The 27,341-nt window shown below is 37.7% G+C and overlaps 2 protein-coding genes across 3 annotated transcripts; one reads left to right on the top strand and one right to left on the bottom strand.

Annotated features, from left to right (window-relative positions):
* Positions 1-15: 15 nt before the first annotated feature.
* Positions 16-15,407, top strand: LOC144651383 (gamma-tubulin complex component 4-like). Its single transcript, XM_078511317.1, has 20 exons — positions 16-181; positions 920-1,067; positions 1,883-1,992; positions 4,205-4,258; positions 4,369-4,425; positions 4,853-4,932; positions 5,318-5,528; positions 6,888-6,983; positions 7,236-7,305; positions 7,416-7,540; positions 8,368-8,418; positions 8,629-8,734; positions 8,829-8,863; positions 9,128-9,224; positions 9,618-9,717; positions 10,119-10,302; positions 10,803-10,937; positions 12,840-12,959; positions 13,525-13,670; positions 14,238-15,407. Exons 1-20 carry the CDS (start codon positions 104-106, stop codon positions 14,257-14,259), a joined length of 2,025 nt encoding a protein of 674 aa, XP_078367443.1. The 5' UTR covers positions 16-103; the 3' UTR covers positions 14,260-15,407.
* On the bottom strand, positions 15,399-27,312 carry LOC144651366 (3-hydroxy-3-methylglutaryl-coenzyme A reductase-like). Of its 2 annotated transcripts, XM_078511309.1 has the most exons (22): positions 27,029-27,312; positions 25,316-25,427; positions 24,983-25,070; positions 24,379-24,463; positions 24,123-24,228; positions 23,896-24,002; positions 22,994-23,104; positions 22,498-22,601; positions 22,177-22,201; positions 21,548-22,060; positions 20,268-20,383; positions 19,805-19,883; positions 19,520-19,678; positions 19,107-19,192; positions 18,803-18,874; positions 18,532-18,637; positions 17,857-18,027; positions 17,355-17,578; positions 16,883-16,958; positions 16,173-16,327; positions 15,789-15,886; positions 15,399-15,727 (listed from the first exon to the last, which is right to left on the bottom strand). In XM_078511309.1, exons 1-21 carry the CDS (start codon positions 27,197-27,199, stop codon positions 15,832-15,834), a joined length of 2,721 nt encoding a protein of 906 aa, XP_078367435.1. In that variant the 5' UTR covers positions 27,200-27,312; the 3' UTR covers positions 15,399-15,727; positions 15,789-15,831. The 2 variants fall into 2 exon arrangements, with proteins under 2 accessions (XP_078367435.1, XP_078367431.1); XM_078511305.1 differs by having other exon boundaries at positions 15,399-15,886.
* Between the last annotated feature and the right edge of the window lie 29 nt (positions 27,313-27,341).

Raw genomic sequence — 27,341 nt, 5'->3', positions numbered from 1 at the left:
GCTGTACATTCGAAAACAAAGATGGAGGACAGAGGGGATGTATTTGAATTTTATCAATATTCACATCGATAATCTGCGATTTCTTCTAAAAACCTGTTAAAATATGTTACACGAACTTCTGTTGGCGTTATCTGGAGATTCTGGCGGAGTGTTTGTACACAAAAAGTTTGCTGGAATTCAGGTTTGTGTTCGCATCATAGAAGCTTTTTAGTGCAAGCCTTGGCGCCAATATTTTCAAAAACTATTTTTTGGCGTATAAAAATTTTAGCTTAAATATCCATAAATTAAGTTTCCTATAATTGTTTAAGAAATGAAGAAATTTTCGACCATGCGTTTTTAAAAGGACAAGTGGGTGAAGTGCATGAAGAAAAAAAAATCAAACTGTGCAAAGAGGTCAAAGAGGACTGTATTCTTCCTTAATATTTCTTGTGCGAGTTCTGTCATCATTTTCTAAGTGCTACATAACTAAACAACGAATGGTTGAAGGTAAATTTTACTTGATGGCTTATAAAGAGATAATACTATTCACAATGCATGTAGCCTGGGAATACAGCTGCCCTTCATCTCTCCCAGTTCGTTTGGCATTTATTAGGGAGAATGCTGAACTGGCTAGCAGCAATGAGGTGCAATGAGGTGGCTGTATTCAGGGGCTCAGTAAAGTGTGTGCAAGTGAAGTCAGCACAGTACTTTATTCCTTCATACTAATTCTGGTTCAGTGGAATCCTAATTTCTTAAACCTTCTATTTCATAACCTCAGATAACTCAAACAAAATTAATTCTCTTGTATTTGCATTGGTCAGTCAAACACAAGTTGCCCCTGATTTCCTTATATCTTGAATTTTCTCAAACCAATTTCTGTTTCCCTTGAAGATTCAAGAAATCAGAATGCCACTATAATTAGTAATGATTGGTTTTGTAGGTTGCTGCTGACTTGCCATTTATCCATGGAAGTGAGGTTGATCTTCTGAATAGAATTTGCAAGCTTGGGTCTTACTTCCAAAAGTTTCAGATATTTTGTAGAAAGTATTCACAAGTTTCTCCCTTTATAAGAGAAAACTCCAATGATGGTGAGTAAATTCCATGTAAAATACATCTTAGTTTGAATCACTCTCCCCAGTTCGACAGTAATTAAAATTGATTCTGAATATTTATATTTTATTTTAATGTTATTTTTTTTATTTTCCTTTTTGAGCATTGCATTAAAGGATGCTCAATTCTGACCTAGCTGCTATAATTGTCTGCTCATTACAACTTTTTATTTTTATTGCACAGTTATACTAAGACAGTAATTTGCTCTAGCCCTCTAAGGAGGTACACTAGTGGCCTAATCGCATTGGATTAGTGGTCTTGGTTTAAGCCCTGTCAGGGGCCATTGCATTGTGAGGCAAGATACTTTATTCCCACAGTATCTCTCTGCAGGCAGGATTGTAAATGGGTGCCAAGAAAAAAAAAAAGGCTGGATGATAACCCTGCAGTGGAGTAGCATCCCACCTTTGGAGAATAAAAAATGTCCAAGCCATTTAATGCTACAGAAATTGGGATAAGCTTCAGCAGGGTGGCCTTATGGTTAGTGCGCCGGACTCTGGGTTCGAGGCCTGGCCGGGTTCATTGTGTTGTGTTCATGGGCAAAACATTGTATAAATGGGTACTGGCAACATAATGCTTGAAGAAGGGGGGGGACCCTGCGATGGACTAGCATCCCATTCAGGGGGAGTAGAAATATTCCTAGCCGCTTAATGCTATCGAAACCTGGATAAGCTCTGGCAGTATGGGCCACTTGGCTCAAGGCTGAACCCTTTCAGCAGAATGGGGCAATTCAAAGCAATGTAGTCTTATGTTCTGTACAAATGTTACTGATTGTGGGAAATTCTACTGCATTTAGGAACAACACTGGCACAGGAACCATTTGGTTTGTACATCCAGGCATTCTGTACTGGATTAGATCAAGTTCTTGATTCCTACAGGAAAAGCTTGATTGATTTAGAAAAACAGGTAATATACCTTATTTCTTACTTTCGCGCTTACTTTATTTCGCGAAATTTTGGCTCTCGAAATTTCGTAAAATTAGAGCAAAAGTGCTTTAAATTTCGCGATTTTGTCAGTGTTATGGCTCAGTCATCAAAGACTAAGGAACTGCTAGACATACATGTATACAAAGGTCTTGTTCAATGTAATTTCAAGGAGTCTGCAAACAGAAACTTTGGTGGCCAATTTACAAGCTGAAGAAAACATTTGTCAGAAGAAGGGTTCTAGTCGAAAACAAGACGGAAATATATTTTCAAGGATAAATAGATGCAGCTCCAAACATTTAAAATTTTTACTGTTTTGATATAAATTATAATATGGTATTAATTTCGCGCGCTTAAATTTCATGCGATGTTTTTTTAGCGCGTATTAACCCAAAAATCGGGAAAATTAGTACTCGCAAAAATAAGTAAGAATAAGGTATAAAATTACAGTTAGTCCTGTATTTAGGCTCAATTTGTGTCATGAAACTGTAAATTCGCAAAATTAAGAATTAATATTCATGAAAATAGAAAATGACAAATGAAAATGAGGTTCTACCCAAGAAGACTAACTTTTTGTGGACATTGCAAGCACCCTTGACAGAATTAGTAACCATGCAAAGTTTTTTAACTACATGTATGTATTGTTTGTACAATGTCGAAAAGCCCTTAAATTTGCCATCTACCGGTATCTTAAATCTGCCTGCCCAAATTTCTTGAAAAGAAACTTGAATTTTCAAATGAGACTTGACTGAATTCCTTGAAATTTGAAACTGCATTCTTAGTGTTTGTTAAAGAAACTTGAAAGCTTACATGTACACTTGTTGCTAAGTCTAATGCTCTAAGAAAGGCAGCCACACATAAAACTTGTGAATTAAAGCACAGTGAAGAAAGGCATCATGCAAAGTTAGATGCACGCTATGGAAGAATGCTTAAGTTTTAAAACAACATTATTGAACCAAACATAGTACACCATCTAGTGTGACGTTTGTGTGTGTGTGAGGGAGGGGAGGGGGGGGGGGGGGGTCTGAACTTCTGCCTTCCTGTACCCTTTACTCCTGGTTCTCACCCATTTCTTAGTGGTTCCTGCCACTTCCTGTTATTTCTATTTTTGCAAAATATTGCACAATGTTGCAGAAGGTTCCCACCCCATTGAGAATCTTGCTTCCCTCCCTTATTTTTAGGCGGTAACGCCTATATGCTATGGCCCGGTGGACGGCCGTGTGAGGAGTGAAAGATTACTCCAACCGAGTAGCACTGGGAACTAGGCACTTTGTTGTTTACTCAGTTTTGATTTCTAACGTACAGTTAAACGGAGTTTTGGGGTCAGGGGAGAATGATGTACTGGATAATTGTGAGCTCGCTTAAAGAACTTTTTTACCGTTGTACGTGTATTCGAAGTCGGCATACGTGATGGCAGACTAAGTTGACTGATGTTGAATTTGACGAGTGAAGGCCGGTTAGTGTCATAACTTTTGAAACCTTTCCAAAAGGGAGACCGATGGCAGCAGTATCTTGATTTATAGATTGCAAAGGTGAGCTATCTGAAATCATTGTTTGCTTTGACGTGCATTGTTGTCGATAATATTTAACTTTTCCCTTCGCGACTCGCCATCTTCCTTTTACTGCTTTTGATAATATTTATTCGGGTAAGCCATTAAAAATAACACAGTGACGGTATCCGTATTCCTATTTTTACGAGAAGCCAGAGTTCACTCAGAAAGAACTTCTACCCTATTGCTGATTTAGCTGATCTAAAATGTTTTGTTTGATAAGTTGCATAAATGCATGTAAGTGATTCTAGTAAGCGGTGTTGACTTCATTACATTTCAGACCATTTCAATACGGAAATTTCACACAATCTTCAGTATCGACTAGGGGTGGAAATCAAATCTGGGCCTTTCTGTTGCTAAATGACGAAGTTCATAATGATTTAATGTATTTATCTTGTCATGCTGTAGGTTTGTAATGTATTGGAGGTTCGTTTTGTAGTCAAGGCAAATAAAAATTAAAATGAATAAGAAAAATGCAATTTCTGGGATCATTGTAAAGCGTTATCGCCTGTGCATGCATGTATGCGTGCCGGTTATTTATAACAAGTCCTTGAATTTTGTTTGCCTAAAACTGTACCAACCACGGTGTACAGTTGTGAACAGCAGAAATTAAATTAAATAATTTTAATTTTCTGTAAACCATAGATTCTTGAAGATCCCAATCTGCCTCTTACTTACATTGAACACAGCTTGGAACAGGTTGGTTTGGCATTATTATTAAAATTGTATTTATTGAGATATATTGTAACCAAAACAATATGAAATGTGCCAAGGACCACTGACAAATGGTGCTTGATATTCCTTTTCAGTATCAAGTTTTATTTCCTGCCATTTGGTCAGTTATTGAACAGATCCAAGCTAGCAAGGTATACCAGTGATACATTTTATTGTACCTGTTGTGGCTTAAATTCTCACTTATTACAATCAGTTTGGTATTTTCCTTTGTTTTGCTATATGGTAACATATGACAATGAATGCAGAATAAAGAAAAATGTCAGATTTTCCCAAGGGTAAAATAAATTACATACGCTGTAGGCATGCTTGTATTTATTAACTTTTGTTAACGAAGTGCATTGTATGACCATTAAATTTGAGTTTCGATTGTTATACATTACATTGGAATATGACAGTGTGCTGTACATCTAATTAAATGATCAGCTAGCGAGAGAAGAGCTCTTTATAATCTACAACTCTTTGGAATATATTCAGTTCACTTGATGAATTGTGAGACCTCAATGAATGTAAAAAGTAACTGAAAGAATTGATTAAGACTTGCTTCTTTTCCTTGAGCAGGCCTTGGGATGTCAAATCCTGGATATATTGCACCAAAGTTGTAACTGCGGTATTCCTGATGTGAGAGATGCATTAGAGAGGTAACTCAAATCTAAATTCTAAATGGTGTGGTCAAACCAATTCATTGACCTATATGCTGGGTGGCAGTCTATGTATTTGCGAAATGTGGCAGTTGTGCATTGTTTTTGTTGGAGAAAAGCTCCAGATTATTGTTCATGCTGCCTAGCTTGTGTGACACCAGATAACTTGAACCAAAGGTGGTTTCCCTTCCTTTAATCAAACAGTGCAGTTTTACTTCTTTAACTCCCTGATTTCTCAAACTAATTTTCTTTTACCTTAGAGGTTTGAAAATTGCGATTTCAATGTACCGATATGTTTTGAATGTGGGCTTACATGGTGATAGGCAAGATTTTGTGCAACCTTCCTTTTATTAGCAATTGGATGTCATCATTTTCCTCTATTTAGAATCCTGTTTGTGTGTCATGGTGTGATGTATCAACAACTCAGTGCCTGGGTCCTTCACGGGATTCACATTGATAAACACAATGAGTTCTTCATTAAGGAAGTCACTTCAGCTGACGATCAAACAGTTACCAAAACAGATGAAGGTGCCACAAGTAGCGGCAGTGACCTTGGAATACCTGGGATTACAGGAAGACAACTTGCTGAAATACTGGTAAGGATTTAATGTGAAAGTTGGTTCAAAAATGAGCGAGCGACACTTAAAGCAAATTTCTGTTAAAAAGTCTGCATCCTTTTGTTTCTTTAGCGTTAAGTGACTAGGAGTATTTCTACTCCTCCCTGGAGTGACGAAGTCGCCAGAGGTCGACTTGTCTCGCTTGAAGGGTTTTCGTTTGCGTTTCGCGCCAAAAATGGGGAGTACCAATTTTCAAGGGGTGGAGTTTAGCTGTTGCGTGACTTACGCCTGGTATCTCGGATTTCGTTGCAAGTCCTTGACTCGAATGGCAAAACGTAAACAACTCAACTCCTGACCAACGAAAACAATCGAGCGTGTGTGCGTTTCTCCTGCGTCCAAAGAGCAAATTTGGCAATGCAATGACTCTCGCCAATGAATACACATTTTAAATTGTTTTTTTAACTGACGAAAAATGTGCCGATAGTTATTAAGAATCGCCACCAGACTTCCAAACACCAGTTTAGATTTAAAATCTAAATTATCCGCCAGTTGCTGTTCAGAGCAGTCGTCGCCAACATACAAAGCTGGAATTTCAGAGGCAGTAAGGTTCGAAACTTGATCTTAAAGAAATCAGTGGAACCCGTACCAAGAAAGGAGTCGTATGCGTACGGAGCGAGCTCATAGGGAGGCTTTTTCCAGCTCCAGTTGGAGCAGACGCAAAAACGCAAACTTGAATAACTGGTGGCCTTGACAACATTATCTATCGCTTTTGAAATTGACCCCATGTTGAATGTTTGACCGCAAGTCATGTTTCACTGCGCATAATCCCTTGTGATTGACACTTCTGTTCTAAGGGCTGCTCTGATTGGTCTAAGCTCAGCGACCCGTTTTTGGGTCGCTAAAAGTGGCGCGATTCAAGTATGAAAAGTCCTCGTCCCGGTGCGCCATAATAAACAAGACGAAGGACTTTATTGAAAGTCTAGGGGTAACCCCAGTAATCGACTGGCATCCCATCCAGGGGGGAGAAGCAATACTTTTAGTCACTTAATGCTACAGGAACCGGGATAAGCTCCGACTGTATGGGCCACTTGGCTCGGACACGGACTTTTTACCTTTTTACCTGGATGGGATCACAGATGGCAACATATCCAGCAATCATTTGGTTTAGGTGCTGGTGAGCTGTCTTGTGCTGTTTGGTGTCACCAGTGCATGGGAGAAACATTTAATTTACAAGGACATGTTTTACCGAGCCACTTGATCTAAGCACTCACTGAGTAGTAATGTAGTATGGCTGAAATAATTCAAGTGCAAATTAGAAGTTATTCAGACAAGGTGTTAGACAAAGTCAGTGTCAGTAGTTAATGCAAGAATATCAATCTGTTTCATTTTCGTTGGCAGGAAGGTGAGGCGAAGAAGCAGTTGCCTGCTCGATGGCAGTTTAGAATAAATGCAGAAATGCTGCCATCTTACATTCCTACAAGAGTAGCTGATAAGGTTAGAAACTTTGTCCTTGTAAGGTGTTCTTTGTTGAGGTACAAAAACATTCTTGACTAGCACTGCTACCAGACTGAGTCCACACCGTGCACTTTTTCTGGTTGAGATACCTTGAATTAGCTGCTTCTAATTGTATGTATTTGCTTTGTATTCTCAATTGATTTTTAATGTTTCTGTGGCCACCATTGTTTTGGGTCTGGATTTGTTTAGCTTTAATTTAATTTTTTAATTTGCATTTTTGTTTCTTGTTAGGTTTTGTTCATTGGTGAATCTGTTGGAATGTTTAAAGGATCAAAGAAAACTAAAAATTCTCTTTATAGAAGTATGTTACACATAAATTTTGTTTGTGTCATTTATGTGTAATGCTTAGCTCATTTAACTTTTATATTTATGTCAGCCAATAATAAACGGTTCCTTATTGCAATTCTGCAGGTTCTGTTATTCAGGACAAAGAACAAGAGTTTACCATGTCATTATATTCACTGCAACAGCTTCCCAAGTTTAATTTGATGTTGTTCGAAAATGAAATTGACAAGATCAGGTTGTGTGTTGCTGAGGTAAGTAACTAAATGTTGTATCCTAGTTCAGACAAATTGTTGCTCCACTCATTTGCTGATTGATTAGGTACACGCATGGAAGAAGAATGACTTGGAAATCCTCCTGGTTTAGCAGTTTAACTTGATATGGCAAACAATATTGGGTTCAAAAGAAACTGTGTTAAAGTTACAGTATGTAGCCTTGCTATTCGTACAGATAGAATTTTTAGTATTTTGGCTTGTTGTAGTGCACACATGCTCTGCGCATCTTTGCTTTCCTGTTTTTTGTGCAGCATTCAGTCAGTTACACTTTCTCATACAGCCTTTTACTGTAGGTGACATGGTTTTAGCAATGTCAATTATCCTGTATAGGCTGAACAGAATACACTTTAACCTCAAGAAACCTTAAAAACCCTTCACAACCATTCCAGGATGCATAAAACATGTGCTTACTAACAAAAGGAAGTATTGCCCTCAAGGGCATGCCATCTATTCTTAATTTTCTTCTTGATAATGGCATATCTGCTGTCATATCTATTGATTCTGCAAGTATCACACTGGTCTTTTGTTTCACTGGGGACAAAATATTATAGCTTCTCATGTCTGTTTTGTCTCCTGGGATTGTTTCACAAGCAACAGTGATATGACTGAGACTTGCGTCAGTGTCCAATAGTTAAGACTGCTTTTAATCAAAATAGGAAATTTGTTATCTATTCTTTGCAGTTGACATGGCGAAGAATCCATTTGACAGTTCTGTCTATCTCATTTATTGCATACTTCAGTGAATACAACACTGAAACGTGTTAATGTTTCATTGTATTTACATCTCCACTGAACCATTCTTTTAGCATCTCTGGAAACTTGTTGTTGAGGATGTGAACCTACTGAAACATTTACAGGTAATACAGTAAAGGTTGTTGGATAGTTATATAAATGGGATAATTCATGCTGAATTCCCACCATATAGATTGCTCTTTTACAACTAGTATAATTCCAAATTGATTGTTGACATTGCCAGACAGACAGACAGATAGACAGACAAACAGACAGACAGACAGACAGTTCACCCACAATCACGTTGTTTGAGTGTCATTATTTTTTCCTTGTAGATTTTGAAAGATTTTTTCTTGTTGGGAAGAGGAGAACTATTTTCAGCATTTATAGAACATGCCAGAGGTTTACTTAAACTGCCTCCATCAGATAACACATCTCATGGTAGGGTGTTTCTTTGTTTCAGTTCTGGCTCCTTTTGTGATAAAACATGTGTTGTGGTTGTTGTTATAACATGGCAAGTCCATCTTTGTTTCAGATGCCAATGCAGCATTTCTACAAGTTCTTAGCAAGGTATGTTGTGTCAGATATGGGCCACAGTGCTTTATTTTGAGGCGAAGTGTTTGGTTATTTACATCCAAGGCGATCTACGTAATTATTCTGTAAAAACTCTAACATGCCATTAGGTGGTCGGGGTCTTATTTCTTTCTGAGGACTGTGATGCGAGTGAAGAGTTTGACATGTACTCCAAAAACTCTAAAACAGTGGAAGCCTGATGTAAAATGGGCTTGATAGAACGTTTATGTCATTTATCATCTTTGTGATCGCTTTGCTCAGTTTCTTCCTGATGACGACGAAGCTGCTTCTATGTTCACTGTTGTGATTGACAAAGAAATTACTCAGCACGAGAAAAAGAAGAAAACAAATACAGCAGGTAGTGTATGTTTCGGTTCTGTTGGTCTTTTTAGGGTAAGGTTCTGATTCTTTACATAAACTGGTTATTTTGTAGTCTAGTAGCCACATGTAGCCTATGTGCAGCAACCCCCCCCCCCCCCCCCCAGCCCAGATTAGGCACATCTATACTTAGGCTAGTTATTTTGCACAAGGACTTGTGAGGGCACCGTGCACTGTTGCAAGTGAGTAATTTTGAGTTTTTTGTTACTTAACTTTAAATTGGCAAACAGACCTTTCTTAAGTTACAGAAACAACAGGCTTGCTTGTTACATTTTCGGAGACATGATTACATTTAGAAGACTACCCGTGTTTGTTAACATTGCTACCGCTGAATAAAAATGGTCTAGAGTAATCTAATTTTGATGTTTCACAGACCAGTCATCTGCTTTGGTATCTGGTTGGGATTGTGTTAAACTTCAGTATGATGTCCAATGGCCATTACACATTCTGTTCCAGCCGGCTGTGCTAGAAAAGTGAGTTGTTTTTCACTGTGAAACACAAAAGACTGAACACAAATGAACCTTTAAACCATCAAAACATAGCCCCAAAACCCTGGGTTTCATGATTGTCTTTAAAAATAAATTTATAACGTACCTTGGTCAACAAGCCCTGAGATTGGCTCGGTTCTCGAAAGTGAAAATAGAAAAACTTTGTTTTAAGCAAAGTGAACTTTCAAAACCACTGGAAAGTCCAATATATCCAAAATCATGTCAAGTTTCTGTCAGGAAGACGGTCGAAGTTGATAATAAATAATTCGCTGCATTATAAACGATTGAAAGATACTATCCCATCTTTTGTTTTAAAATAATGTTTTTAAATACATGGAAAGCAATGATTGTATATTTTAATTATGTACCCTTCTTTCCGCCTGTAGGTATAACAACCTGTTTAGATTTTTGTTAAAAGTGAAGCGGACACAGCTGGATCTTCAACAAGTCTGGGCAGCCTACATGGGTACTAAACACTTATCTACTGCTCAGCTATCAAATATGACAAAGATCTGGCTTTCAAGGATGCATATGGCTTTCCTGGTGGATAACTTGCAGTATTACCTCCAGGTAAATAATTTTAGTAACATCATTGTCGACGTTCTGGCCATGCCCTGGTGCCTTTCCACGTCACACATTACAGTAAACTATTTTCTCCTGTGAAAATTTAAACCGGTTCATTTTTTTTCAGGAATTCAAAACCTCTTGAAAATAAAAGGATTACATAAGAGAATTTCTATTTATGAAGAGTTGAACGGATTTTTTCTTGATGTAGCACGTTGCCAAGGCTTTTTAAACTTTTTAAATTAGGAAGGCTTTATTACAACAAGAAATGTAACATCTGAATTAAGTAAATTTTTCTCAGTGAGACGAGAAAGAAGGGTGGTAACTGAGAAAGTGTTTTAAACGGACGGGTAACGCTCATTTCAAATTTAATAGGCCAGGGGCTTACTGTTATAGCTGGCATTTAACCAGGAGGAATCAATATATATTAGGATTTGGGCGGAAGGGCTTACCGCACTCGAATTTTTAGTATCAAAACATTCCTTGTCTTGGTTTGATTTCTACAGGTTGATGTGCTAGAAGCGCAGTACAGTCAGTTGTTGGAGAAGATAAACAGTACACGTGACTTTGAATCAATCCGCTTGGCACATGATCACTTTATTACCACACTGATGGCCCAGTCATTCTTACTCATGAAACCGGTAACACATCGTGTGACATTCAGTTAAGGATGTAAGCTACAATAATTGAAGTTTAGTAGATACACAGGGTGTTCTATTGGAAATCTGCGAATCTAATCAGTAAAACATGATCGCGCGTGCGTCGCCCTTGAACGGGAAAATTAGTCTTGATTTTTCGCTTTAAAATAACAAATATTGCATTTTAATTGTTCATCAAAAATAATTTTGATCAAGTAACTCGCGAGTCTTTACTGGGGGAGGAACGCAAAATAAACAAAAGCCTTTTTTGTGTTTTCGTTGGCCCGTTCCTCAAGGGTGCCATAACGTTTTCGCACCTGAAAAGCCTTACCCAAAATTTCAAACCCAATGATTTCCCATATGAACAGAGGTTCGCTTCACACAAAGTTTCAGCCCTATACGCTACTTTGTTTTTAAGATACAGATACAGTGGAACCCCGATATAACGATCTTCGATATAACGATATTCCCGATATAACGATGAATATGTTTTGTCCCGGTGTCCTAGCCGATTTTGTCCCCCCTGGATTTTGTCCCCCCGGACCAAATCCGCTAGCGGATATTGTCCCCCGGACAATATCCGCTAGCCGATATTGACCCCCGGGAGTCAGTATTCGCTAGCGGATTTTGTCCCGGCTTCGCGAATTTTGTCCCCCCGTCAAAAATGATCATACTTCGCTATCGTACTCCTGGAGTCGTAAACGAATAAAAGAAAAGACGATTAAATGTGAATACGAATATTTCATGAACATTGAAAAGACGAAATAGACAAGGTAAGTCTCGGTGTTTACCAACCACCGCATTGGAAAAGCTATGTTATTCTCAACACGGCACGAAGCAACGTTTTCCAATCGAAAATCGTAGTTAGACGCTGTCTTTAGTCAGGTCTTTTGTTTACGACAAGCTTTGCAATGAATTTTAGTAAATTTCTGAAATAACTTAGAGACCAGCATAGAACGCAAAATTGCATCGCCATTTTAAGAAGATACTTTATTTACTATAATAAATATGGCAGACTTATAACAAGTTTTGTGTTGTCATTCGAGGGAACGCAAATGGAAAGTTTACTGAGTAAGAGGGAAACAAAGCTTAAATAACAATTGTTGAGGGGGGGGGGGGGACAAATTCGGCGAAGGGGGGACAATATCGGCTAGCGGATATTGTCCGGGGGGACAATATACGCTAGCGGATTTGGTCCGGGGGGACAAAATCGGCGGGGGGACAAAATCCGCTGTGACACCGGCAATAGTAAAATGTATGGGACGGAACCCCGATATAACGATTCCTCGATATAACGATATAATTTTACTGCCCCCTTGGCATATCGTTAGATCGGGGTTCCACTGTAACTAAAAAAAGCTTTGCAGGCCCGAAAAATTTCAGGGACTTTCGAGTAACAGGCCGCAGGAACATAAAACAGATGGAAGTACTGAAATCAAACTCATCTTTCTTGTATAACCAGTGTAACGTAATTACTGGTTGCCTCTGCTTCAAAATAGAGAGGCGCGGTGGCCTAATGGTTAGCGCGCCGGACTCCGGATCGAGCGGTCCGAGTTCGAGTCCCGGCCGGGGTCACTTGTGTTGTGTTCTTGGGCAAGACACTTTACTCTCATAGTGCCTCTCTCCACCCAGGTGTATAAATGGGTACCGGCGACATAATGCTGGGGGGAACCCTGCGATGGACTAGCATCCCATTCAGGGGGGAGTAAAAATATTCCTAGCCGCTTAATGCTACGAAACCGGGATAAGCTCCGGTAGTGTGGGCCGCATGGCTCGTGGCTTCCCCTCTGCTTCAAATGGTATCTTTATGACTTACGGACTAGTTGCCCACAAAATTTTTGAGAAAGTGTGTGATGTGTAATTTGAAGCAATATTTTTCACCTGTCGCTTTTGATTGATTGACAGGTGTCACACTGCCTTGATGAAATCCTGAACTTGTGTCAATCATTCAGCTCGCTTCTACTTCAAACAGGCAGTACCAGCCTGACACAAAGAGAACTGACACAGATTGAGAACATTACTAAGGTAACCTGCTTACTGATAGTTTCTAGTCCCAGGCTTTTCAGGACAGCATGAGATGAGTTTATCCGTCCTTATGTGAATTCAAGACCTGCAAATTATCCGGCGTCTTAGACGGATGATCTGTCCTCAAAATCCGTCATCAGACGAGAAAATCAGACGGATTATCCGACTAAAATGAACACCGTTCCGTTTTGACACTAGGACGGATTATCCGTTTCTTGTGTGAAAACGGCGACTGACCAACTAGCCATGGATGGACAAAACTGAAGAAGATTAAAATGACTAAAATGGATTGCATTTTTGTTAACTTAAAAAACGTGTTCTTACCTTCAAATTTATTTCAGTTTGTATAAAAACGTAATTTATAATGCTTGGAAATCACCCTTGCTTGTTACCTACATACATAAACTTTATTTAAGCTCGAATTTCAGAGTAGCTTGACAAGCTAATATTTGCCAATTATATTTGCTAATATTTGCTTTGCCAATTTGAAGTTGAGATCGCATAATCAACGAAAATAAACAGAACTACTAAAAACTAAGTGGGGAAGTTTTTTTCTTTTTTGCAGACGTATGAAAGACAGACAATCCTTTTGTTTCAAATCTTGTCAAGTGTTCGGAGTCATCAAGCCAGCCCTCATCTTGCTCAACTGCTGCTTAGAATTGACTTTAATAAACATTTCTCGTCATCTTCATCATCAGGACCAGCAATAAGGTATGAGGAGAAAAAATACGCGTGGCCCTGGGGAAGAGGATGGAGGAGGGACAGAAAAATTAGGAAGGCGACGAGAAACACGAGGCTCTGGGTTTTATAAAGAACTTTCAAGATCCACGACAGTGAATTTTTCACGTTTAATAAAATTGGAATTTTAAATGTTGTTTCAAGAAGTATTCATCTAAAGAATGATCTGACATGATCAACTTAATCGCAAGCTGTTTATAGTGAAATTTTTCTCCAGGCGTAGAATATAATGCATGGAGCCGGTTTTAGAGAGAATTTGATGAATTAATCAAACCCTCCGAACCAAACGCCTATTTTAAAAAAATCTCTTATTCAAACATGTCCTCTACTTTTAAAAATATTAAGAAACCAGCATTTTACAGGTTAAAAGTTATGTTGACAATATCCATTAGAGAATTTTGCTGCCGAGAAATAGTCTGCGAACGCAGACGGGCGTCCGAGATGTATTTCAGGGCGGCGTCAAACAACAGCCGGAAATTCGGCTGCGAACGCAGACTACCAATTAAATAACTTGAATAATTATTTGTTTTCTTTGTTTAGTTCGTCAGAAACCTCTGGTTAAGTTTGACTGTTGTGAAAATCAGGACTGGACAAGAGAGGACGTTTCTTACAAACACAAGGAAAGTGCGAGAACAAAGACACTGCAAAGTGTTGGACTGAAAGCACAGCTCTCACTGGTTCAAAGCCTTGCTTGGCTGATCGGTTAATAACTATTCACTTTTGTATTGAAAATAAAAAAAAGGATGAAGTTATACAGAAACAGAAGAAACATGTTGTAGAAAACAAACCGTTCAATAGTGTTGACGATTTCAGTTCCCGCAAACTTTTGTTTCTTTGACTATCAGAGAAAACTTTCCCGCTTTTATTCAAGCAACAGACAACACGTTTTCAACGGTTTGGATGTTGTTAGAAAACTTGAAATGCTTGTAAATCTGGATGCAGGGTTTAACTATTTGTGGCGGTACACTGCTTTTTCAGTGCTGAAGGAGCTGTAAATTAAGTGGAGAACCAGAGCTCAAGAACAAACACTCAAGAAGTATTTTTTCTATAAAGGTTTAATTGAAGTTTTAACGTTTTCTAACTTGTAGAAATAAAATTTGTGTAACCTTTTGAAAATACACTATCACTAGTACATTTTAAGAAATGAAAACTATAGTTAATAAATAGAATTTCTGCAGATGATTTAATCTTTTGTCATGACATGTATGTAATTTTAAAACACGTAGAATGTTTATTTATAAATTATATTTTTTGTTGTATTTTTAAATTAAGTAATTTATGTAAAGCTTATTCAAACATTCAAGATGATGTAACAACAAATATCTGGCCTTGGAGATTTGTCTTCACTTCCCGAGCCCCACCACCATGAATTACAAGGCCGGTTCTACTTATCAGCATATACGTCTGATGTGTGTGATCGCTGAAGAGCACCACTGCCTAGCACTAACTGTCTTTATGCGTTAATGCATCTTATCAACAAAGCTCGTGGGTCGTCCTGGAGGAACATCCGCCTCAGTCTTTGAAGTACAGAAGTGCAGCAAGGTCTGAGGTACTGAAAAGACGATTGCCATAGAAACTTTACCTGGTTCCAAACCCTAGTTGGACTGGTAATTCTGCTTGGTTAGTTTTAGCGGTGGGGCCAGCTTCCGACTTTTTTAATTTTGTAGATGAAGTCTAGTGTGTGATCATTAAATAGAAACTATTGAACGATATGTTTATGTGCTGGTGTTTTCACTTCAATAGTGTGGAAATGAAAGTTGTTTTCGGTTTTGAAATAGGTTGATCATGGACGTGAAAAAGTCGTAAGAGAACTAAGAACAGGCCTTAAAATATCGATGAGATGTAGGCTTGTCATCCAATGAAAGGAGCATGAATGTAATGGCCTTACAAGCAGTAAGGGTGTGGGCAATGTTAACTCAGTGGCTCCATATGTAAAGCTCTTGTCATTGCAGTTCTTCTGCGACACTGGCTATTCCCTGGTTAGCCTGTGAACAGGCTCTCCAGTCGAGGATGGGGCGAAAAGAAGAAGGCTATCCCCTGGTTAGCCTGTGAACAGGCTCTCCAGTCGATGATGGGGCGAAAAGAAGAAGCCTATCCCCTGGTTGCACTGAAGAGCAAATTTTCCTTGATCTTCCTACAACACTGCACAATTTTTGCTGGCATCTTCCTTTAAGAGATTTACTGTTGATCTAGTAAAAGAAAAGAACATAATGTAAATTTATTAGAATATCATAAAATGGTGATCTTAATCTGATTACAAAGACACGGCGGTGAAAGAGAATCCACATTTCTCTTCAAGGCAAAGCACGCCCCTCAAACCCAGACGATTCAAGTCAAAATAAAGCTTACAGTTACTCAGGATTCGAAACTATTGTTCTATTGAACTACTGCCAAACTCTTATGTTATGGCAGATAAGAACACATCTCCTGCAGGGCATGCATACACACTGTAAACATACAAGAACATTTTAATACCTATTTAGTGTTAAGTGACTTTTCACAAGATCACCGGAAGCAAGAGCTGATAGCAGTGATAACTCTCCAGCGAGGACAGTGCTGCATATAATTTGTGCGAGTTTTGTTGAATTCTTGCCTGGTTCAGATTTGTTAGCCCCACGAACACCAAGCATCTGAAAATTGAAAAGACGAAACTATAAACAACAAGACCATTTCAACAGACAAATCAGTACACATTGCAGAAATTTGCCCAAGTGAAAGCTTCCAATGGTTTTGTTACTAACAGATGTTGGATACTACAGAAACAACTCAGCCTTTTAATAATACATGATCTTTTCAAAATCCAAATAACGATCGTGTTTTCGCTTCCTGTTGAAGTAAATTTCTGTTTCTGTCCAGATAATTGATGGTAATAAAAACAAAGCCGCTGATTGAGAAGAGTTCACACTGAAAGTAATCTCTTGAACAATAAAAGCGGTGTTTCCCCTTGCCAGTCCATATATCACACCATAATAGCACATGTGACCCCAGTGAACCCTGTTACATGCCATGTTTTGGGCCCACTCCAAGAAAAATACCAGCTCCTTTGTTGTTTTCAGTAAGTGCATGCACCTTCTACATGTTATATTAGGTCGTTTAAAACTTCAGTCCCCTTAGTTCACTGCTCAGTTCATATAGCTTTAAGAAAGTGTGTTATTATGAGCACAAAGGAAACACTAAATCATTACCTTGAGACAGGCTGATTGAGGACCAAGAACAGTTCCCCCTCCTACTGTACCAACCTCCAATGACGGCATTGTACAGCTGATGGAAAACAAATTGAGACATTAAAACAAAGTTGTCAAAACACTCTGAAAAGTGCAAGATATCTTTACTGACAAGATCATATACATGTTTGTGTTGACCACCTGCACTGATACAGGGTGCAAAGAAGTTGAAATGTAGAACTTGCCCTCCACTAGCCAATGACAAGGTTAGTTATAAGCCAGTAAAATTTGCTTGACTTTGGCTATCAGATATAAGCTTATGCTACAAACTGCTCTGAGTAACAACTGCAGGTTTGCTAAATTTATGTCCAGGAATTTGCCTTCATTCGAATTTTTTTCTTGTCAAAAAGAAATAAAGATGGGCGGAAACTGAGCAGCAGAAATCAAACCTAGCTAAGTGTGCTTGTTTACAGCTGGTTTGGTTGATTCTTACCTGATGTACAAGTCTTCTTTAGTTGGTCCACATGGCTCCAATAAAGTGATACAGTTGCCACTAGATACACACTGTGCAGGGTCCTGGCCTGTGGCTATAAATATCGCTGTTACTATGTTAGCAGCATGAGCATTAAATCCTCCAATGGCCCCAGCCATGGCAGAACCAACAAGATTTTTACTGACATTGAGTTCTGTAAGTGCACACACTGTTGTCTTCAAAACCTAACAGAGAAAATAAGTAATTATCACTTTCTGTTGATGAATTCTTTTTTCAATATAGAACTTTATATAATTCTTATCATTATTCAATGGTTTTTCCAACCGGTTTTTTTTTCTTTTCTTTCCAGCAACTGGTTAACACCCTTAATTAGCATAGGTTTTCATGATTTTATTTCAAACTCTCAAATATACATTATACCAAATACCTGACATGTAGTACTGGCCTTTGGTAGGCGCAGCATGAAATAACATTTAATATGTAAGCTTAGTAATTCATTTACCTTCTGTACAACATGTCCTGGTACAATAGCCTCACACACTACAGACTTCCCTCTGCCTTCAATCCAGTTTATCGCTGCTGCCTTCTTATCTGTGCAAACATTTCCACTCAAACTTAAGACCTCCATTGAAGGGAAGTGTTCATGTAGGCAAGATAGTGCTTTCTCTGTTCCCTGTCGGCACAAATACAAATTGAATCAGCCTTAAGTAACTCACTTATACACTGGCTACACCAGCTCAAAAAACTATAGTCAAATAAATGTCATTATTTTTCCCATGGGGGAATGGATTAAGAGCCTGGAAATGAAAGGGATGGTTGTAAAACACTTTTGATTTTCATAGTCTTTTCTACTACTCCAGAAAAATTGCATTTTCCACCCACTTCCCACCTTTTTTCAGAAACTGATAGACTTTCCAATCTCATTTCTCCCATACCCCTACTCTGCCCCCTATCCCCCTCCACTTCCTTTGTAAAGAGACTGAACTATTTTGCACAAATGATAACTTGTACTACTCATTTGCTAAACATTCTCTGCAGGCTTATCCAAATAATGTCATGGTTCTCATACACATGACTTGTCTGCGTGACAATATTCAAAAACAGAAAATTAATACACTAAAAGCAAATTTATTAATAATACACTGTTTCCTGCATCAGTAAGGATGAAAGAATTTACCTTTGACACCATGTTCATGCCCATAGCATCACCAGTTGTCGCTACAAATCTGATGAATAACAAGCGACCAGCAACCACCCCTTTCACTGACTGCAATCTTGCAAATCTACAAAGGATTAGCACATGAAGTCATAGTAAATATCAGCACAAAAGTGTCCCAACCAATGTTTTAGTAAGCATTTTTTCTAGACCGTCACAATGATGGCATCTTGGAAATACGAATTCAAAATAAAATTTAAATTATTTAAACTTAAAAAGTAGCTTCGCCCACCTGCTCGTACTGTCAAACACTTGTTTGATTTCCATAAAATTGTTCTCCTCTTCTAACCACAGTTTAACATCACTGTCAGTACAAGTAAAATCAAATATTAAAACTGGAGACTAGCTTACATATATCCTAGCTTTGAGATTTAAATTTCACCTCCTCATTTAAGGTGGAATTAATCTTTTTAGCACTAAATCTCATTACGTACAGGACCCGTATCTTGAAAGGCATATGCCTTACATTGCTTTTATAGCTCTGTACATATATTGGCAGAGGTAAATATGGTGTTAAACTATCATCAAGGATTTACCTGGCAAGTAGTGCTGAAGGAAACCTTACAACAGGCCCTCGTGTCATGCCATCACCAAACACAGAGCTTCTTACACCTCCACTCAGCTGCAAGGAAATGGAATCATTAAAAAAAATAAATCCTATGTAAGTGTACACACTGTATCCTTATGGCAGCTCCAAAACTATCATTATTCTTGGGGATTAGCACACCTCTCCTGGGTAAAAATCTCAGTTTGAAAAAAAAAAAAAAACATTTTCTACAAACATGCGTAAAACCCAGGGGGCAATGATTTATAATTTTTCAGATCTATGCTCACACAACAGTATCTCAATAACATTTGACTAGAAAGACTTGCTCTGCTTACATTACTTCACAAAAGAGAACGTTTAAAAAAAAAAACAATGTACACAATTAATCACGGAAAAATGTACCATGAGAGCTCTGCATCCTCGATTGGTGCTTGCTACAAGACATCCTTCTGTGGTTGCCATGGGAACGTGATAGTTCTCTCCATTAAGCAAAAGAGGTCCAGCGACACCCACAGGGACTGGCATGTAACCAATAACATTTTCACAACAAGCTCCCACAACCTAAAACATGAATCAGCCCGGCCGACAGTTGGTCAAATACATATTTCATAAATAAATTATATCTCTAATTTTAAAAAAAATACCATCAACAACAAAAGGTATATGAAAGCTAATGGCAAAACTTACATCAGAGTAATCATAGTAATCACAGGGTAGATCATCCAAATCTACAGCACCTGGCAGCTTCTTTGATACCACATTGCGTCTAAAAAATAGCATAAAATTTAACTAAGTTCTTTATATTTGATTTTTACGTTTTTGTTTGTCAATTACATGTGTATATCCTTCTGTTAAGTTTCGATTGAGAAGATATCTCAGACACTTGGAAGTTAATCAAATATACTGTCCACTGCACTTTGAATTTTCAACTTTCTTCTTGGTGTTGGGAAATGCCCTGAAGCACTAATACTGTCTCTCATGTTTGATATATTACATAAAACAGGTTTTTGTGTTTGAGAAAGCAAAGCAGAAGAAACTATAACTTGTGAGCAGTCCATCTTAGGAGTCCCTATTGCAAAATTTAGACTGCTCAGGAAACCCATTGGAATGCTTCTTTTTTTAATCACAGACCAGAAATAATTATAATTACCTAATCTTTACTGCCCTAGCTGGATCTTTTAAAACTTTTTCAAGCTGATGCCCAGGAATGGTTTTAGATTCAACCAACATCTGTATTTCTTTGTCGCTTAAGTTAAACACTCCATCCTGAGAAGAAATACATGAAGAGCAACAAATGTTTAGACTTAACTCATTGTTGTCACAACAAAAATAATACAAAATTGACCATGTCGCACGTTTTATTTAATAACTCCAAAAGTATTTACAGCTATAAAATCTCCAATATCTCATTTGAAAGGGCACAAAATATGCTTTCTAGGAAAAATATAAACTCCTTCATGCATACTTAAAACGTTTCAAAAAAAATTTTGAATCACAAAAAATCAGTAAAAATAAGTCACAAAATTAAGGCAAAACTGAAATAGTGCAAAAACGCTCCACTGGGTAAATTTTAAGGTCCAAGTAATCATTTTCCGTGTTCTAAGACAAAATTGCTCCCGAAAACCGGATGAAAAAATTCCAAACAGGGAATTAATTATTATTTTTTTTCCTTACGTAAACAGAAGGATCGCATTTCAGTTTCCATGGCAATGACTTATCAGAGCTCAAGTTACGTGCGGCTATTCACGACTGCATAATCCCTTCAAAACGACTGATTATCAAAGAAATTGAGCTTTACATTCCCAAATTCGACAAATGACAAGTTGTTTATGATAAAGGCGAGTTTCTAAACATAAAAAACGGCGATCCGAACGGCTTTTTATCGCATTTTGCAGAACATGTGTTAAATCGCGAACAGACGCAAACATGTGCGAAGCAAAATAAAAGATCATTTACCTCAATTTTTCGCTTCGAATTTCAAGCTAACTGTCCAAATAACTTTGTTTGAGACTTGAAAAACATTCTGGATCAACTTCCTCCTCAAAAAACATCTTCACCGCCTTTTAAAAGCTGTTTTAGATAGATAGATAGATAGATAGATAGTTTATTGAAGTTTGTTAAAAGCTGTTTTAACTTCATTCCACTTCGGCCGCCATGATGGAATTTTTAAACAAACACGTGTCAAGCTTGGAAAAATTGGTCATGTAAGGCACATTCAAGTGTCTTGGCTCAAAATTGCTCTGTAATTGGCTAATTATATCAGCTTCCTGTTCTCCAAATTTGAAAGAAAAACGAAGTAAGGCAAATTTTCTAGGAATTTTCGCGCTACCGGTCCAAAAGGACCGGTAAATGGCCGTGCGTGACAAGAAAGAGAGAAGCTCTTAAGATGTATACAGGTAGTAACAGACATGAAATCAAGGTACGACATACCGATTGCTTAAGCGTCAACTTGCACTCTTCTAGACTCCGTTCTTTATGTTCCATTCTTGGTGGGCTGCTTTCTACTCGTATAAGCCCTAGGAGCTGTAGATTGTCATCACTTGGTTGATTGTCATCAGGGCAATGGCCTTCACTCACTGTTCTTCTTCTATCAAACACCTTTGTTTTCACATTAACAGCACTAGTCAAAGAGTCTTTTTTTAAGACTCCATCAACTGTCTCTTTCCTTGGCAAACAATTTAGTTCAGAGCTTGTTCCAGCAACCTTTTCTGAAGCCATGCTTTTTTCACTTGCATTTTTTAGTTCTGATAATAAAGCAGAAGGTCCTTGTTTATCTGTGTTTTGGCTTGAGCAAGCTTGTTCAGATCCGTCAGCTTGGTCAACAGCTCCCACAGTAAAGGACACTTTGTGTTCTTTCTGCTCGGCATGATCATAAATTCTGTCCTCATTATCCAATAACAAGTATCTTATAGCCAGGCCAAGACCAAACACTATAACAACAATCTGCAAGAAAATTTCACAAGGCAGTCATGCAACTGATTTATAAGAAAAATGACTTTTAACCTTGTTTTATAAACAATCATTACTTCACTTTACTCTTTATTCTATAAATACCTCACCTGTTCAGTATTTCCTTCAAAAAACCTGTAAAGAATAAAGAAAGTTTTTGTGAGATTGGGAAATCTATACAACTAGTATCAGGGAGGTCATGGGTTTGATTCCTGTCAGGGACTAAGATTTTTTCTTTTTCTTGTCTTTGTCCGATGCTTGCGACAAATGAACATTTCTTCAGCCTGAGGGTGTTACGAGAATATCAAAACTAACAGAAATATATGTAGCTGCATGAATTATAATAAAATTATTTATATGGCACTTTACAGTTTTTATTTTCATAAAGTAACTTTGATTTTGTAACTGATGCACATTGCTTTTCCCGGTACCTTTTAAACCAGCTTTCCTCAACAGTGGAGTCAGGAGCATTTTCATAGTTGTCAGCCTTAACCATAAACCATCGGTGGGCATGAATAAACATCAGACCTGTGGACTAATATGTCAAAAGCCAGAAAATTACTCCTCAGAATCTCAACACATGTACCCACTTTAATTACAACTGTTCCTTTATATATATGTACTTTGATCACTGGGCCAATTTTTGTTGACTTTCTAAAAAAATAAAGTTTAATGACAGCACAGTAACCATAATGATGCCAAGACTAATAGTTTGTTGATTCCCAATATTGACCAAAAACTCATTTTTCTTAGAAATAAACTTGATCATTCAGACAAGTGATAAGAACAGAAAGACGACTAGGGAATATTGTCTCGATGTTCCAGTAAGTTCATAAAATCAAATTTCAGATAATGTAAGGAAAAAATTGTCCTAATATTGTGCCCATTGGACAGAACAGATTAATAATCAAGAACAGCTGTTAGTACCATGATAAGTTTGACACCCTGTACCACAGGGTTGGGCTCAAGTTCATCCACTGGGACATCTGTGGTTTCTAACTGCCACCTGGGTCTGCTGTGCCCTCTTCCTGTGCACAACTACAACAAAGCAAAATATTACATACAGTTGAAAATTACCACAAGTGGGTGCTGTAAGAAACATTTAGTTTATACCTCTTGAAACAACAACAGAAGGCTGAAAAATAGCCACACAAATCACACAATGTAATTCACATCATAGGAGTAGATATAAATATGCAGAATCATACATTTTTGAGTCGCAAAAACATCAAGACAGCGTTTAAACCAGTACGAACGTTAGGAAATATCCTCAAAAAGCCCAAGGACCAACCAAATAAAGAGCGGTTGAAAGGAATTGTATACAAAGTGACTTGCAGGACATGCTCATTTGCATACGTTGGGGAAAGCAAAAGAAGCTGGAAAGCACGAGGAGCCGAACACAAGCCCGGAACAAACAGAAATATCAACTCCGCGATTAAACATCATGCAGAAATCGGCCACGACATACATCCAAATTACGCCGAAATTCTTGAAACAGGTGTAAGCAGCAAGAACAAAAGACTGTTTCTGGAGTCTTTACATTCTTTCCTTGACAAAAACACTATTTACGAAAGAGCGCCCTTCCCAAGGGTTTACGCATCGCTAGTTGCTCCCTGGGGGGGGGCAACGAACAATAACGTCAATGCAACTTATTAGAATTCTGCGAACCTTGCAAAATCCATCATTCTCTGAAGAAGACCGCAGAAGGCGATCGAAAATTTAGAGTATCCTTTTTATATTTTTTAGATCTGTTTAAATAAACCATTTTTATATTTTAAGCTATGACCACAGATCGCTCCAGCAGTTTTAGAATCATACAAGTCAGGTACCTCTAGAAACAATGACAGACAGGCCGGAAAGAAGGTCATGAAGATCAAATAATGAGTAATAAGCGACAAACATCCAAATTGACAGATGGTCTCCAACTCTGTCACTCCTGCAAAACAACAGCAAAAAAAATGGACAAATAAGTAATTATAATAACCAGTGATAGTAAAAAGATAACAACTGGATTCTACATCAAATAATTGTTTTATCTAAGTTAGAATGTACAAACCTGAAAGTGTTCCTATACCAATAACCAAGGTTCCAACAAGGGTATTAAGAGTGACAGTAGGACCAAGGGATGCTATACTCTCAGCTATTCTGTTAGGAACTGCATCCTGATAACACATCACAAGATTGATTAGTAAATCAAGTGAGGAAAAAATGGTGCAAGCTTTTTATGCAATACAAACAACGAAAAATAAGGAAACCAATTCTTTGTTAATATTATGTCTGTCTTAATGTAAAATGCTGTGAAGTATACTCACATATGTTGCAGACTGAAGAGTGTGTTTAACTAATGAGCTAGCTGTATTAAAGTCACTCAGAAGAAAGAAATATGGCAAAGCTTCCCTGAAACAGAAAGTAGAAAAACAAATTTGTTAATTCAGTCAGTTACACAAGCCACCTGGAAAAAATATTCTCCAAACAGAAGTCGTAACTAGATCATTCCCACACAGATGTTTAGCAAGGTAGGAGTCCAGGAGTACTATATGGACGGCCACTTTTCAGAGGAAATTAGGGAATATGAATTACTGTATACCAAGGGTTTTTTATATAGAAAATTTGATAATCTTGAGATACCTTTGCACTCATAACTGCAGAGAAACACCTTGCATGCTCCTCAGGCCCTTCTATGGGGACAAAGTCAGGCCTTAAATCCTGGCTAAAAGCCTGTTCCTTCACCAGAATTTCATACCATTTGTAGGAGTTTCACAACATACATGTAACTAGCTACATTGTATGTTCATTACACTGTTAGAAACATCCCATACAAGTTGAGAAAAAATTCAATCCCAAAAGACAAGAAGTCAGATATAAACATAATAATATAGTTTTTCCAACCATTTTATTTTAATTAGTGCATTTTACCTTACAACCCAAACGTCCCTGCCATATAAATTGGCAACTATAGAGCTGAAAACCACACAAGAGAACATTGCAAATACAGATACAAATCCTGAAAATAAAATAAGGAAAAACATGATTGATTTGGATAAAAAGAAAACCAAGACTGTTGTCTGGAATTATTACAAAGGTGATAAGTATGTCAAAAAATTGGAGACTAAAATCTACTTGTTAGTAGTTGGGCATTTGCATTAAAAATATTGCATCAATTTGACTTCACTTAACAGTGAAGTAAAGCTTTTACTGTTAAGTAGACAAGTTATATTGCAAAGCTAATTAACAATATTTTTATCTTACCTAATATATATGACGATCCTTGATGGATAAGCTTTTTACATTGAAGATAAATACACACAAGTGCAAAGAAGTAACTTGTTGGACCCACATGTAAGCCAGCTGGTAATGAAATCTGATACAGAGACAAAACATAATGCACTTACATAAATGTAAATTATTTATTTCTTGATATTTTGGTGTGTAGTGTTGCTCCGGCTCCAACAGTCCTCATGGGCCCAATGAAGATAAGTAAGTCTATGTAGTGTTGCTATATATTAGGGGAGTTGAATGGTAAATGCCAGACTTTGCGAGACAGCAAGACCTTTTTAGCCCTTCAAAAGAAATCAAGACTTTGAGAAGGCATCAAAGAAAACTTGAAGAGGATGAGATCCTTGAAATTTTGCTAAAATTTTGCAAGACACATATTTTTTGAAGGACCATTCACCACCCCTTATATTTTTACTTGTCATTTGTGGTTTGACTTGCCATTTAGACTCCTCAAAATACATACCGATAAACATAAAAATCATACACAGCAATATTGTATACTTAACTGTCTCGATTATGTAAGTTATATTGTACATAGAGTAGCTTAAAATAAAGTTCAGGTCAAAATGGTTCCAAAGTACTTTGAAATCATTTTGACCTGAAAATTATTCATTTTAATTACAACATACAAATACATGTATTAATCTGCATACATGAACACCAAATAGGTAAATATGTGGCCATGTTGTACTGGATTTACAGACTCCAGTCAAAGTCAAGAGTTTGTAAACATGCTACAACTTGGACACAAACTTATTTGACACATGAAACATTTACATGTACTAAGCCACATTCTTGGCAAAAATTACGTCAATCCGGATTCACTAACATTAAACATCAATTTCCTTTGTTTTCCTGAATGAACCATTAGCGAGTCTGATTAAATGACTTTTGTAAGAGTGACAGATTAACGTTCCTTTGGGTTTTTAATTAAATTACCTCACATTTGAATGTGAGCTGGGATAAAGCCTGATAAATGCTGTAGACATCTCAGCTGTTTTAATCCTAAACGGCTGTTTATTTACCAAGTTTATATTAAACAAAGTATAAATAACTACAACTTCTGGTTTTGTAGATATGAGTTTCAGATCTCGTGCCAGACTAGCCAAGTGTGCCAATATGCTTGTGACTGTGGTTTTGAGTCTTTCCCTTGTTTGGTAAGTGGAAACCATCTGCTAATGTAGTACCGACAAAAATGTTTGGGAGGAAGAAAGGCTGTTTACACTTATGAACTTAAATAATCACTTTCTGTGGTTTTGACATAACACACAGCTTTGTGGGGGTGCATTGTATTTACACCGTAGACGAAGAATTTCCGTCGACAAGTCTCTAAACTACACCGCAAATGCGATTAACTATCAGAATACATTCACGCTATTCTAAATATTTCCGAAGAATTTACGCGTGTAAAGGGAAATTTCCTTTTAGCTGCTTTTAGATTCTGCGAAACAAAAGTTGTTAAGATGATAAAGTTCCATGAAAAAACTATAAATTATTTTGTGTCACCAAGCGAATTTCCTTTATCCTGTCCAGTGAACGAAATTAGCTAATTCCACTTAAAAACGCGTTTTACAGATCCGTCCTGGACCTCGGACTGTAGTAGTACTCTAAACTGATACAAAAGCTTACTCAGGACCTCAGTAGAAGGTAAATCAAAGGTAAACTTCCACTATAAACAGCACTGACCTTTTCGCCGGAACTTTCGTTCTGCTGACTTGCAAAGTGTGTTGCATCGTAAATGTTCAAACTTAGAAGACAAACCGTTCCAGTTATACAGAGCAAAAGCACTTCTACTGGACGGTAAGAACATTGTCTTCCATGATAGTAAAACAGACTATAAATACCGCTCTGCGACATGGCAAAATTTGACACGTATAATAAAACCGAAAGCCGAAGCTACACTACTCCCTGCTTTCTTGCATGAAATCAATGTACAGCCTACGTGGATGGTTACCAAGCCAGTGTGACGCAAGGGGGTCATCCCCGGCTATTTATAGTA

This window comes from Oculina patagonica, chromosome 1 (genome assembly GCF_052425735.1).
Source record: "Oculina patagonica isolate OP01 chromosome 1, crgOcupat, whole genome shotgun sequence".
Classification (NCBI taxonomy): domain Eukaryota; kingdom Metazoa; phylum Cnidaria; class Anthozoa; order Scleractinia; family Oculinidae; genus Oculina; species Oculina patagonica.
This window is presented reverse-complemented; position numbering and strand designations above follow the sequence as displayed.